This window comes from Pleuronectes platessa, chromosome 11 (assembly GCF_947347685.1).
Source record: "Pleuronectes platessa chromosome 11, fPlePla1.1, whole genome shotgun sequence".
NCBI classification, from domain to species: Eukaryota; Metazoa; Chordata; class Actinopteri; order Pleuronectiformes; family Pleuronectidae; genus Pleuronectes; species Pleuronectes platessa.
The window spans coordinates 10175081-10187829 of record NC_070636.1 but is presented as its reverse complement, the minus strand read 5'-3'; the positions used below and the strand labels follow the sequence as shown (position 1 = coordinate 10187829).

Genomic DNA, 12749 nt, shown 5'->3' with positions numbered 1-12749 from the left:
CTTCCCAATGTTACAACAATCACATCGTTTACTAGAATAAGATGTGAAATGTGGAAATGTCCTGGTGCTACAGGTGTTTTGTCCACAATGCCTCGCTCAGCCTGGCCTCGGCGAGCTAACGCTACTTAGCATCACGTTAACACATATAACCAATTAATATAAGCAGCAGAAAACACAAAAGAAGCCAGCAACAATATTTTCACATTTGTCATAAAAGCAACAGCAAACAGCACATTATCAACATGTAACAGCAGCAGCTTCATATTACACAGTGGTTTCATTTCAAACTTGAATAATGAGCCTGCATTGTATTGATTAGCATGCTGGGTAAATACAGAGAGAGAGAGTGAGACATGACTTACCTCAGTCAAGGTCAGAGTGCAACAGCAACTGTCTTAAACTTGAACAGTATTTAAAGCAATCGACAGCCAATCAGAGGTCTCCAATCCAAATAACAACTTTGATGCTGTTCATCAAAGCATCAAAGGAGGTATTGGGAGAGTGTCCCTGTCAATCAAAATAATATTTCAGATCTTAGCATCTGGTTGTTATGGTGATAAAACAACCTACTGATGATGAAGTTTTGCGATCATTTATTTCGATAAATAAAAACAGGACGTTTCATTTCGGTGGATTTTTAATTGCGTCATTCTTGCAGCATCTGATCTTTAATTTTATAATGGCTCCTGTCTTATCACCTTCTTGTCTTAGTATTAATATATTTATATATATATACAGGGGTGGACTGGCCATCTGGCATACCGGGCATCGTCCCGATGGGCCGTTGACCCAATGTGGGCCGGTCTGGTCCGCTATGTTTCTTTTTTGTTTGTTTTTTTTTCTCTTCTTCCTCTCTAAATTCCCTCCAATTGGGCCGGCCAATTGGCTACAGAGGGCTAGCAGTGTGTTGCCAGCATCGACACATATTATTGGTCTATTGTTTGTCATTGTAAATCAATCATGGGATGACAGGCTCAGAGAGCCCTGACAGTGCTGTCAATCACAACACAAACCAGGGTGGGGCGGGACCTCATGGCATTGGCGGGGGGAGTCGCGGGACGGGCTGCTGCTGAGACAGAAACTTAAAATGGATAATAAGAGTATAAAACGCCCGGGTGGCGCTGAGAAGCATCGGGAAAAAAAGCTGAAGTCTCTGGAGGTGGAGGCTGCTAAATGTGGCAAACTGACGGACCTGTTTGGTGCCGGGTTTACCAGCCCAGCAGCAGCAGGTGCGCCGGGAGACGAGCGAGGAGGACTCGACAATGATGAGCGAGTGGAGGCAGACGTGGTAAGTAACGCTGGCCTGGGGCTGGCTAGGCTACATTTTTGAGACATGTCCAAAACAAAGTAGAAAACGTTTTTGATTTTGTTTTAATATGCCGATTTGTGATATTATGGGTTATTATTGTTCAGATGATTTAGCTAAGCTAGCTAAGAGCTGCTAACGTCGTTTACTGTTTTCATAGCAACAGTAAACTTTCTCAGCTGTAAATAGAGATGCAGAATCAAGCTAATTCTTTTCAGAAGTTTTATTGTGCTTATGTGTTTATCCTTAATGGTGTGATCATGTACACTAAATGATCAATTATTCTCCATTACAGGTTGTTGTGATATATTTGAGGAGTCGTTCTCCCTCTGTTTTATATGTGGACATTTGGGACCACTGTTAGAATTTGGTAAGTTTATCATGTATTTTTTAATGTATAAATTCATACTTCATAATTATAATAATTTTCAAAAGGTTTTAAAAGAAACACACATCCAAAAAGTTCTCAACTCTAGGTTCAGGACAGAGGAAAATGTTTTCTTTATTTTTCAGACATTATAATGTATCCATGTCCTTCTCCGGTTGACCACTTGACATGTGAGAGCCTGAGGAGTTGTTCGCCCTCTGTCCATGTTCGAGGACTTGCTCTCTGTCTGCCTCCACTCTCTGCCTTCACTGTACCAAAGTTTGTCTGTTGAGTCTCCTCTAGTCTGGTGAGTTCATCATTTTTTATGTTTTATGAAATCATACTTAATTTGTGATGATTAGAGACATTATAATGTATCCATGTCCTTCTCAGGTTGACCACTGGACATGTGAGAGCCTGAGGAGTTGTTTTCCAGACACAGGTAGAGCTAACAGGGGCGTCACCCTGGGCCTGCCCTTTTGGGCTGGGCTTCAGCTGCAGATCTAAAGGCTGCTTCCAGGGGCATGGGGCCCTCAGCCTTTGTTTTTCTTTGCTTCTGCACCTTACAACATACATCACACCTTATTTTCACACATCCAAACACTGTTAACACCACTGACGCGTAACTTATTTTACACATCCCACTATGTAGTAAGAGCTATCTTGATTTGGAGTTAAATAAATTTACTTTTGGCTTGAGAGGTTTGTGTGTGGCCTCCCTTTTTGTTGCCATCTTTGAGCTATGTGGTAACAGTAGTATGCATGAGAGAAGACGCTGCGAGATTTGTGGACTTCTATGTGGTGTCCGCTGATAATGTAGTGGGCTGGTCTGGACAGACAATGCCAGGGCTGAATTTTTGTCCCAGTCCATCCCTGTGTGTGTGTGTTTGTGTCTTTTTCTGGCTGATGTCAGTTGTGATGTGATGCTCATAACATTCCCTGGGGTTCTGTTTAATGACATATGCAAGCACAAAAAAACAGACTGACACTGTATCTCACTCTTGCTCTCTCCACGGCACGTGTTTCCAAAAGTAATTTATCATTTTTATAGAAAAAAAAAGGTCCCACATAATTCATAATAATAATTTTTCTACACACGACAAACACTGCACAATTCATTCTGGATACTGGATACTGATATACAGGTATGACATGTCACATGCAATGCACAGTATCTAACAGGAGCAGCGCCAGGCATGGAGCAACAGCCCTGTTGCTGCTCAGTATAAGACAATAATGAAAGACGTGTGTGAAACTATCTAGGTCACATCTGACACATCATTTATCATAAGACCAATAAGATCCCAATGCTCTGGTGAGGTTTACATTTTTCAGTCCTTTATATACGAGAGGCTTATTTTTCTTCTTGGCCATTTTTTTACTTTTTAAGTGTAAGGCCTCTTTTATGGCCATCTTTAATAGATGGGTGTCTAAAACAAAGCCTGACACATCCTAAATTATCCTGTTCATATAAGTTAACAGGGAAAATGGAACATTGAATGTTTACTAGACAGACTGGAGCTCTAAAATAGAGATATCAAAATAATCTATTTGACTTCAAATCGCAGTTTTCATTCAGTTGTAGTAAATTTATTTATAAACAAGATGGCAGTATATGTAAAAATCCTTAGGTTAGACAATAAAACAATAGTAAAATAGTATTTTCATAGTCCTAGAAATATACTTGCCCACACACACACACACACACACACACACATTAAATAAATCTGGAACAGAGTGTGAAAGACTGAGAAATTTCAAATTATAGCCAAAAGAAAGAAATCTACAGAGAGGGCTGATGGACTGGGTTTGAGATATTTAAAGGATTTGCACACTTGTATTATTTCCACACACTTGATGCAGAGACATCTTTGACATTGTGTGTGGGTGTCTGCTGTGTGCGAAACAATGCTTCCAAGTATTTGTCAAAACAAAACAATTTTTTGGTGAAGCACTGCTGTGTTTGTTTTTGCAGCAGGCGGGGCCGGGTCTTGCTGCTCAAGATGTTTGCCAACGATGATGGCAGTCTGTGCGTGCAGCAGTGAAGGCTCCACGTGGGATCAGAGTGAGTTAGTGGATTTCGACAGTGGCATGTTGCACAACCAATAGTCTGGTCCAACAATAGGTACCATGTAAAAAAATTGAAAATAAAAGAAGCTCCACATGTCTTGTCTTGATCCCTAAAATCTTAACTTACTCAAGCTGGGATGTTTATACTGAGCCACTGTTTAAATCGGAGGGATCATGTTTCTGTATTCTGCACTATGTTACCAAAGAATAGTTGTCAATATGTCCAGTGTTTCATGTGCATTGTTTAATATCAAGGAAAACTAGGGCTACGTAAAAGCACTTACGGGCCCGAGCCCTGCACTAATATTAATATAAGGAGCTGTTCAGGTCCATTTTTTTTTTTGTATGACTGTCTCTTTCTATTTCTCTATCTCTCTTTATCTCTTTATATCTCTCATGCTATCTCCAAATCTCCTCCTATCTCATTCTCTCAATATCTCCTCTTGCCAGCACAGTTGTCTTGGTTTCCTCTTTATGATTATGATACTTTTACAGCCGTTCTTATTTTTCTGGCTTTTTGAAAAGCAGGTTAAAGACCTGCAGAGCATCTTCCTGTAATTTATTCCTTCTATAGGCACATAGAGTACAAGCTCTTCTTTCTTGTTTTCCATCTCTCTCTTTGAAAGTGTCTCTCTCTCTCTCTCTGGAGATCACTAACGCTAAAAGCACGGAGAGAGTACAGCGTCGGTGCTGAGATGAAAACAAAGAGCTAAGTGAACACTTTAATACGCCGGCGCATGCACACACACACACACACACACACACACCTCTGACCTGCTAAAAGCCTCATCGCTTTGACTCCCTCTCACTGAAGGCCGATATTTAAAACATCACTTCTCAGTGCTCCAAATGCACCACAAGCCGTTTTTTCAATTATGGGTGTGTGTGTTATTATTTCTGAGGGTATTGGAGTGAACTTATCCAGTGCGTTAACTTCTCTGATCGTATCAGGCGGCTGCAGAACCAGTCGATAAGTGTCTAGACGGTGAGGGTAAGCGTAGATGTTGGGGGGGGCGACGCTACATATGAGAAGAAGAACACTATGAAAATCTATATTGTTTTAAGTTGAAATCTGAAGCATGAGTTCGGGTGTCAGTTTTCAAACGAGGTGAATTGGTAGATTGAGGATTAATCACAGCAGAAGAGCTTTAAATTGGGTGAAATGCTCTGAGTGGACCACCAGACTCACCAGACTCACCAGACCCTGTGAGCATGAGGATCTTTTCCATTCTGTTAAATGCTGCTTAAAACTGCCAAGGGATTACCGTGGGTACATTGACCTTGACCTTTGACCACCAGATTCTTCCTCTGTGAGTCCAGGTTAGAAGTATTCTCTGGAGGTGTTCATGCAATATGACGTACACAATGCAAAACAACGAGTTCTGTGAGGTCACAGTGACCTTGACCTTTGACCTATGACCTATGACGCACAAAGTCTCCTTGAGTCTAACTGAACATTTCCCCTCAAGGCCTTCTTGAGATATCGTGTTCACATAATATTAATTTAATTTGTCAATACTGAGATAAACAATATTTGAATTATAAAGTCCCCATTATTTTCTTGCAGCCAAACAGATTTTCTTGGCAACTGGGAGTCTATGTTGTTTTTCAGTAGAGAACAGTCTAGTTTATTCAATTGTGCATGTGTGTGTGCATGTTTGTGGACACGTGTGTGTCTGTCTGCGGGTTACATCTGACTTAAAGCTTTGAACTGTCACAGAGGTCAAACTAGGGGAAAAGTGGGAAAGAATGAAAACAGGGAAATGGTGATAATGCTAAGCAGGAGAGTGATACACAAACACACACACACACACACACCCCCGCTTTTGCCATCTGATGTTGAGGCTGTGTTGCTAGGGGCAACTATAGAGAGGGAGATGGAGAGAGCAGCTGGTAGGAGGGATGGCGGCAGAGAGGCTGGGAGAACAGAAACTGAGCCAAAATGGCCTCAGCAAAGGGGAGAAAAAACCTGATACTCCTGCAACTCTCGCCTCACTCTGCCTCGCCTGACTGAGCAGAGCTGATCAAAGCACAGCTCCGCACGACGACGACGAGGCAAAACAGTCAAGCAGAGGACACGACCGTCTGCCAGCATCAGCAGCACACAGGCGAAGCTGCCCAATCATCGGCTGACGTAGCCAGGATCTCAGCAGCCAATGAGCTGTCAGCAGGCTCCTCCCCAGCACAACCACTCAGATGCAGAGACCGCACAAGCCTGCCTCGGATCTCTTATTAATGAATGGAGCAGTCGCCCGGCTGCATCCCTGCACATCTCCGCTCCGTCTGCTCGGCTGCTCACCGCTCCGACACAGGAGGACAGACGGAAAACACAGACGGCAGCAGCAGCAGCAACACAGCAGGAGCTGAACACCGGCCATGAAGCGACGACAAAGAAACACAGACTCCCACGAGGAGGACACAACCGGGAACATGGCAGCAGCTATTAAAAACAAGGACCCACATCCAGATCTTCAACCGCCGGGTTCACCTTCTCCATCATCATCATCGTCTCCTCCTCTCCTCCCACTGGCCCTGCCACCGTCCACATCTGCCTCCGCTCTCCTGGCTCTGGCTTCTCCGGCCACCAGGCGCTCCATTTCCATGGGAGACTTCCGCAGGGTGGCAGGGGCTCTCCTAAACAGGTCCGAACCCCCGTCCACCTCAGCCACGGCCCCCTCGTCCAAGCACGTCACCCCCAGCTCCAGCATGGAGTTCGAGGCGGCTCGTCGGCGCCTCCTGGAGGTTGAGGAGCGCCAGCGGGTCATCAGAGAGATGGAGCGACGGCTGGAGGAGCTCAGGGAGGTGTTTGTGCGCTCGGAGGAGGAGGTGGTGGTTCACGGGGAGGTGGTGTCGAGGATATCTAGCGGGGCCCAGCAGGGGGAGCTGTATGTGGCGGAGAACAGCCAGCGGTTGAAGAAAGGCCTGAGGTTCAAGAAGCATCGACCCACCATCGTCTTCTCCTCCATGCTTGGACTCCGCACGTGCCTGCCCTGGCCTGTGAAGCTCAAATAGGACTTTCCACCTTTTTCAACTTTTGCTTTAGAAATATGCTTTACATAAACAGGAGGACCGACTTCCATTCTTTAGAGATCACACATTGTCACGGCTGCTCTACAGTTTCCACCTTTCTGCTATTATATCCTGAGGCTGGTCCTCCAGGTCTTTAGAGTGCCTATCACAAACGCTAGTAAGGAGCTTCCTGTTAGGGGCTTTCTGACCGGCTTCAACCAGTGCTACGTGTACAGCATGACATTTTGCTTTTTTTGTTTACCACCGATACTTTGCTGCTTGCATTGACTTGAATAGATGGGATTGGACATTGATATAGAAACCATGGTGCATGGATGAGTCATGTCCAGGTGAGGTAAGAGGAGCTTTGCTGAGCGTCTCTGCAGCAACGGACAAAAGGCCAATGAGGACGTCAACTGTCGAGTAAAGGGATGAGAACGAGGGAAGCATTAAAACAGAGGAGAAGGGCAGTGGACGTGGACAAGAGATGAGGCTTTGGTAGGGATTGCTGCATTGTTATAGAACCAAGGACGCAGGAAGGAGTTAGGAAAAGGATGTAGTGTGTGCTTTAGAGGGCTGAGACGTTTCCATTAATCGTGCCTTGGCTTCTCTGCGACCACTCGTCCACCACCGGTCGCACACACCATTTTTCTAGGCGGCATTGAACAACTGGGAGAGCGAGAGAGGAGTTCACACTGGGACGATTCCACCTGTTGCCTCTTTTTTTATCCAGTCACCTTGAAACCGCTCGTCTCTCGACCCTGAATCCACCTCCACAAAACCTACCAACCGTATCCGGTAGGGCACCGTAACCACAACACAACTACAGCTGCAGGATTTAGGATCTACAGGTTTCTGCTGCGTTTATTTACATAAATTAGAATATTATGGCAGATATTTCTGATTCAAACTTGTTGGACCTGATCTTTTACTTTGGGTTGCACTGAAGTTAAGCCATGCATACATTAGCAAGGAGAGATCACCATCACTGGTTGTGTGTTGGTGTTGAATGTGACAATGGCAGGTGGTTGGCGCCCCCGAAAGTCACCCGTTTTGTAGGTTGCACGGGAACAGCTTCACCACTACTGGTAAATTTCATCCGTTTGTTTAGACACCGTTTTGGAAGCTAGGCGATACTTTTCATTTTGTTGGGTCGCTTTAATAGATCGGTTGATAATTGTGTTGCACTTGTTCACGCACAGACGTATCTTTGTCCCATGTGCAGTGGATGACCTAATTTCTACTTATAGATCACTCTGGTTTTTTTGGCCTAATTCTTCTTTTCCTTCCCACCGTTCCTCTTGTGTTTGGATTAGGGGATGACTGCGTATCTATTCCACCAATCCTTTTTGCTTCAGCTTTGTGTGTGTGTGTGTGTGTGTGCGTGTGCGTGTCTGTGTGTGTGTAGAAAGCACAGCCGGTACACCAGAGATATCTATTTTGGGCGTTCAAAGGTTATTGCACAGAGGCAGGCATTCAATCTTGGTGCAGCAATGTGGGAGCAACTTAGCATCCATCTCTATGTGTGTGCTACTTTCCAAAATCATGAAAAAGGGATTTCTGCAGAGCATGAATCCCAGATTCTTCTTCTTCTTCTTCTTCTTCTTCTTCTTCTTCTTCTTCTTCTTCTTCTTCTTCTTCTTCTTCTTCGCGCTGTTTGCTCTTCTTTATAAATGACCCCTGAAAGAACAAAGGTGGAAGGCTGTTTGCAAGACAGGCGTATGCTCAGACTGTATAATTGCTCACTGTAGATTTCCGTGCAATTATATATTCCGGTTTTAATTGCTCCCTGGATGGAAAGACGGGCAGGATGAGCACATGCTACTGCGTCATGTGAGACACATTAAAGAATCATCTAAAATCGACAAGGGCAAAAGAAGACAGTGATGTATTGCTCTAAGACCAGGCCGCTTGTTCTGAGGGAAAGTGAGAATAAAAACAGAAAATATCTGAACAACACATTTAGTTTAGTCATGTACAGTAAGTCGATCCAAATCAATCAGCACAAGGCCACAGGTTAATTTTGGTTATTTTCTAATTTTACTATAAGGGCTTCAACGACTTATAGTTTTTTTTTTAAGCACATTTAAAGGGTTACTCAACCAATTTTTTTTACAAAGATCTCAGTGATAATAATAATAAATACAAATAATCAATGGTTATATAAGCTCAAGGACATTTTAAACAGTACCTCTACAAAATTGGTCATTGGAGACACATGAATGAAATTCTAGTGCATCATGGGAAATATAGGTTCCTGTTGATCTATAGCTTGACTTAAAAAATGGACTCACATATTCAGGGAATCTGTTGTTGGGCATCTCGCCCCTGAGTTCCCCCTTTAGTGCAGTGCAGTGTTTCTGACGTTCAGATTTCTGATCGCCATGCTGACTTATTATTGAATGTTGACTCACTTTAAACATTCCACACATATACACGGCCAAGGGAACTACTGCTTTCTGTCCTTGTGCACATCTATACCAAACAATATTCAGCTGAGGTCAAGCAAGTGCAGAATAAAAAGGTCTTTTAGGCCTTAAACATCTCCTCATTATCCTAATGTAAAGCTAGAGCTACAACTGAATATACAGCTGGCCTATATATTGCTTTTTAATATGCCTTATCAGATGTCTGTCTACACTTAGGAAGGAACCAGTGATGAGGGTGATGGTAAAGAGGTGAACTCACTCATTATCTGGTCGGAAGAAAAACAAGTCAGGCACTGTTGTGGCACTGCACCTTTTGTGTTTTTCTATTAATGAAAACTACGTTTCCCAAAGACCTCTGGGCCCACTTGCAGAAAGAATGTAATATGTTACTCAAGTGTTTCGTTTTTTTTCTTCCTAAAAACTAAATATTCAACTGTTTGAACCTGTGGTTGATAAATGGAATTTACCATAAGTTTCAATGATCAGCGAGTAAACACTGACCAACCACATCAAAATCACTTTTCTAATATGTATTTATTCTTTTGTGAATGTATGAATATTTTGTGTTTGTTTCTGTGATGTGTTTTGAATTTTACGCTCTGGTGAACTAAGCACAGAACTTTTAATGTTTCCTTAAATCAGGTGTTTCTTAGCTTTTAATCTGAAAAATGATATTCTACTTCAGAATGAATGTAAAAATGTCATACGCTTAATTGTAAAAACAGGTTTGGAGTCAATTTACTTTCATATCCAAATGTCAACTGAAACAGTTATTTGTTTAATCACGTAGCCTTAATGTAGAATCATTCTCTTGACAATGAATGGTTATAGTAATCTTCAAATATATTTTAGAATCAGCTGGATGGAAAGTAATTTGTCCCCGAACCTCCCTCATGTGTCTGTAAAGGGCATTTGCTTACTGCAGTGAATGAATGTACATGAATGTAAGTTCTGCTGTTTTGTGTACATTTGCGACCACTTTATCTCATTTACTCGAGCACAGAGCTACAATGTACAAGACTAGTAAATGTTTAAAGATAGATTTCATTTGCAGGATCATCAGATTTTGTAAGAAAGGCTGAATTATTAGAATAAAAATGAATAAATGACTGAAATGTTGTAGAGAAGTGATTCTTTCCTCTAAACAGGCTGCAGACTCTCCTGCTGCAAATCACCTGTATAAAATATTAATTTCTAAAGGTGGGATCTCTAAATATTACATCTTTTGCTGTCATGTGGGAGGCCTGGGAGCTGTTGGGTCACCTTGCAGCAGCACAGCGAGCGCCTGCTCAGCAGAAAACTGCTCTTTGACGTAAAGCAGGACGCCGCAGGCCGGAGAAGAACAGACAGTGACAGAGCTGCTTTGGTGCACATACATTAAACATGCATTATTTCTGCATTTGGTCATTTGCTTGTCGATTAGAGCCTTTTTCCCTCGGTTGATGATACACTTAAATGGATGTTAGGTAACCCTTCATTCACATTAAAAGGCCAGAATTACTGGAAATGTATATATCCCACTTCCAAGTGCTCATTACTGCGAGCCAGGATTTGTGAAGTTGCACTAAGCCGATGGTTTTTGCTGCTGCTCTCTTAATGAAAGGGCTGCACCCACGTAGATGGCTTTTAAGTGGGCACATCTCAGTGTATGGGGTATTAGTACATTTGAACATCCTCTATTATTTCTAGAAATTACAGAGTCTGATGCATATAAACTTATTCAAAGAAAGTTAATAATGGAACCAAGCCCCACTTCTCCCCCCCCAGGAAAGATAGAAACCTGGAGATTAGTGGCGGCTTTACTCTGTATTTCATGGATTAATATTCTATTCCACTGCATGTATTAAATTCTTTTTGAGTGTAGTGTTTGTGTATTAGTACATATAAAACAGATTAGTGAATGAGTACATTTACTGCACAGTATGCGTAATAAGATTTCACAGAGTGCATACATCGTATTGTGTGCAATAGTACAGGCAGGCTGGCTTAATGGTAGAATACATGTGTGTGGTGGGGGGGGCTACTGAGTGGACAGAGGAGAGTAAGCTGCGGCGGACAGCATCATTATCCTGGCTGTTAGAGGTGGCCCGTTATGTAAGTGACAGGTTGGAATTTCATCATCCAGGCTTTGGGACGGGGGGGTCAGGGCTAAGTAACATCCGGATGGAGGCGAAATGAGGCTAGACGGGTGAGAGGTGCAGGGAAAACTGCCAAGAGAGAGATGGATGGAGACATTTTGGCTTTGGGAGGCAGATAAGTAAGCTATGAGGATGGCAGACAATGGCGGGATAACATTTAGTTGTATAGACGGATTATTACGCCAGAAAACATTGAAGTACATCAGTGGTATCTTTCAGAAATGTCCTTTTCAAACTCGTATATTCAGAATTTGATTTAGTTGTCGACCAAAACAACAGACCCCTTAAATGCATTCAAGCTGCATGAAACTGCACACAACCAGTGCCCTTAATATGTAATTATTTTCAACAAGATTCTGGTAAATTGGTGAAAAAGAAAACAATGTCCTATCTTGCAATGTTAAAGAAAGTAAAAAAAGATTTCTGGGATCCCTTTGTTTAGATCCGCCCTAAAAAGAGTCCATTCTTGGCCCATGTCCTGTCTTTTCTCCAAGTTCCATGGAAATCTTTTTAGAAGTTTTGCCGTAAAAAAAACCCAATTTAAAACATAATCTTCTGAAGATGCAGTGGTTGAACATCAGAGAGGGAGAATATATACTGAGAATATATTTTGTTGGTCATTGCACAACATTTTACAAGTATAAGTATATATATAAAAGTCTCAAAGTATAGACTCACATTTTTCGAGACGTGAACTTTTTCTGCTCATCTTACCCTCTACCTTTATGTAACTAAACTAGTGTGGGTCTATGATTTCCAGGTATTAGATGCTTAAGTTCAATCATTCGGTTGGCAACAAAAACTGTACAATATTCAGCTATGTGTGCTTCTCAACATATTGTGCTATAGTAGGTGCAGGAGGAAGTGATGGCCATTAAAGCCCTGGCATAGGAAGTGGTGCATGGACCCACACTAACTAAATGCTTTAAACAATGTGTGGTTGCAGTGCGCATAGAGAGCTCGGTACCTTTCGTCTGCATTAGCCTCCTAGCTTTTATCCAACCACACTACATTAGTCCACTGGACTCACGCCTCCTCCACACTTCTAAAGACTGAACTTTATCAGACATGTTTGAAATGTGTTAACTAAAGTTGACTAATAATATTTTCACCCAAGCAGCATGTCACAAAACAACTGAACAGATTTTCAGGAAAGTGGATGGAAGGATGCGATACGCCTCAGGAAATTACACATTTAATTAAGTTGCAGTTTCAGATCAGGCGGCGGATGAAAGATGGTTTTTACTTGAACATTGTGAGATGAGGGTGTTTTGCAACTGATTTCTCAGAGAATAAGTAATTCATGGATCTTGATGGAAAAGATCATATTTAAGGGTTCTGATGCTGGGTTGTCTTTAAGGGGACTGTCGGGTTCTGGTTAGTTATTTGATGCTATAAAACCTTAATACCCAACACCACTCCACTATCAC

The 12749-nt window shown here is 42.4% G+C and overlaps 1 protein-coding gene across 1 annotated transcript; it reads left to right on the top strand.

Moving 5' to 3' along the window:
• The first annotated feature begins 6119 nt into the window (after nt 1–6119).
• On the top strand, nt 6120–6755 carry LOC128450839 (TMF-regulated nuclear protein 1-like). The gene has a single exon (XM_053434561.1). The coding sequence runs from the start codon at nt 6120–6122 to the stop codon at nt 6753–6755; it is 636 nt and encodes a 211-aa protein (XP_053290536.1).
• The last annotated feature ends 5994 nt before the right edge of the window (nt 6756–12749 follow it).

Excerpts from the sequence above, each read along its gene's own strand:
- LOC128450839 (XM_053434561.1), top strand. The coding sequence starts at position 6,120 with ATGAAGCGACGACAAAGAAACACAGACTCCCACGAGGAGGACACAACC.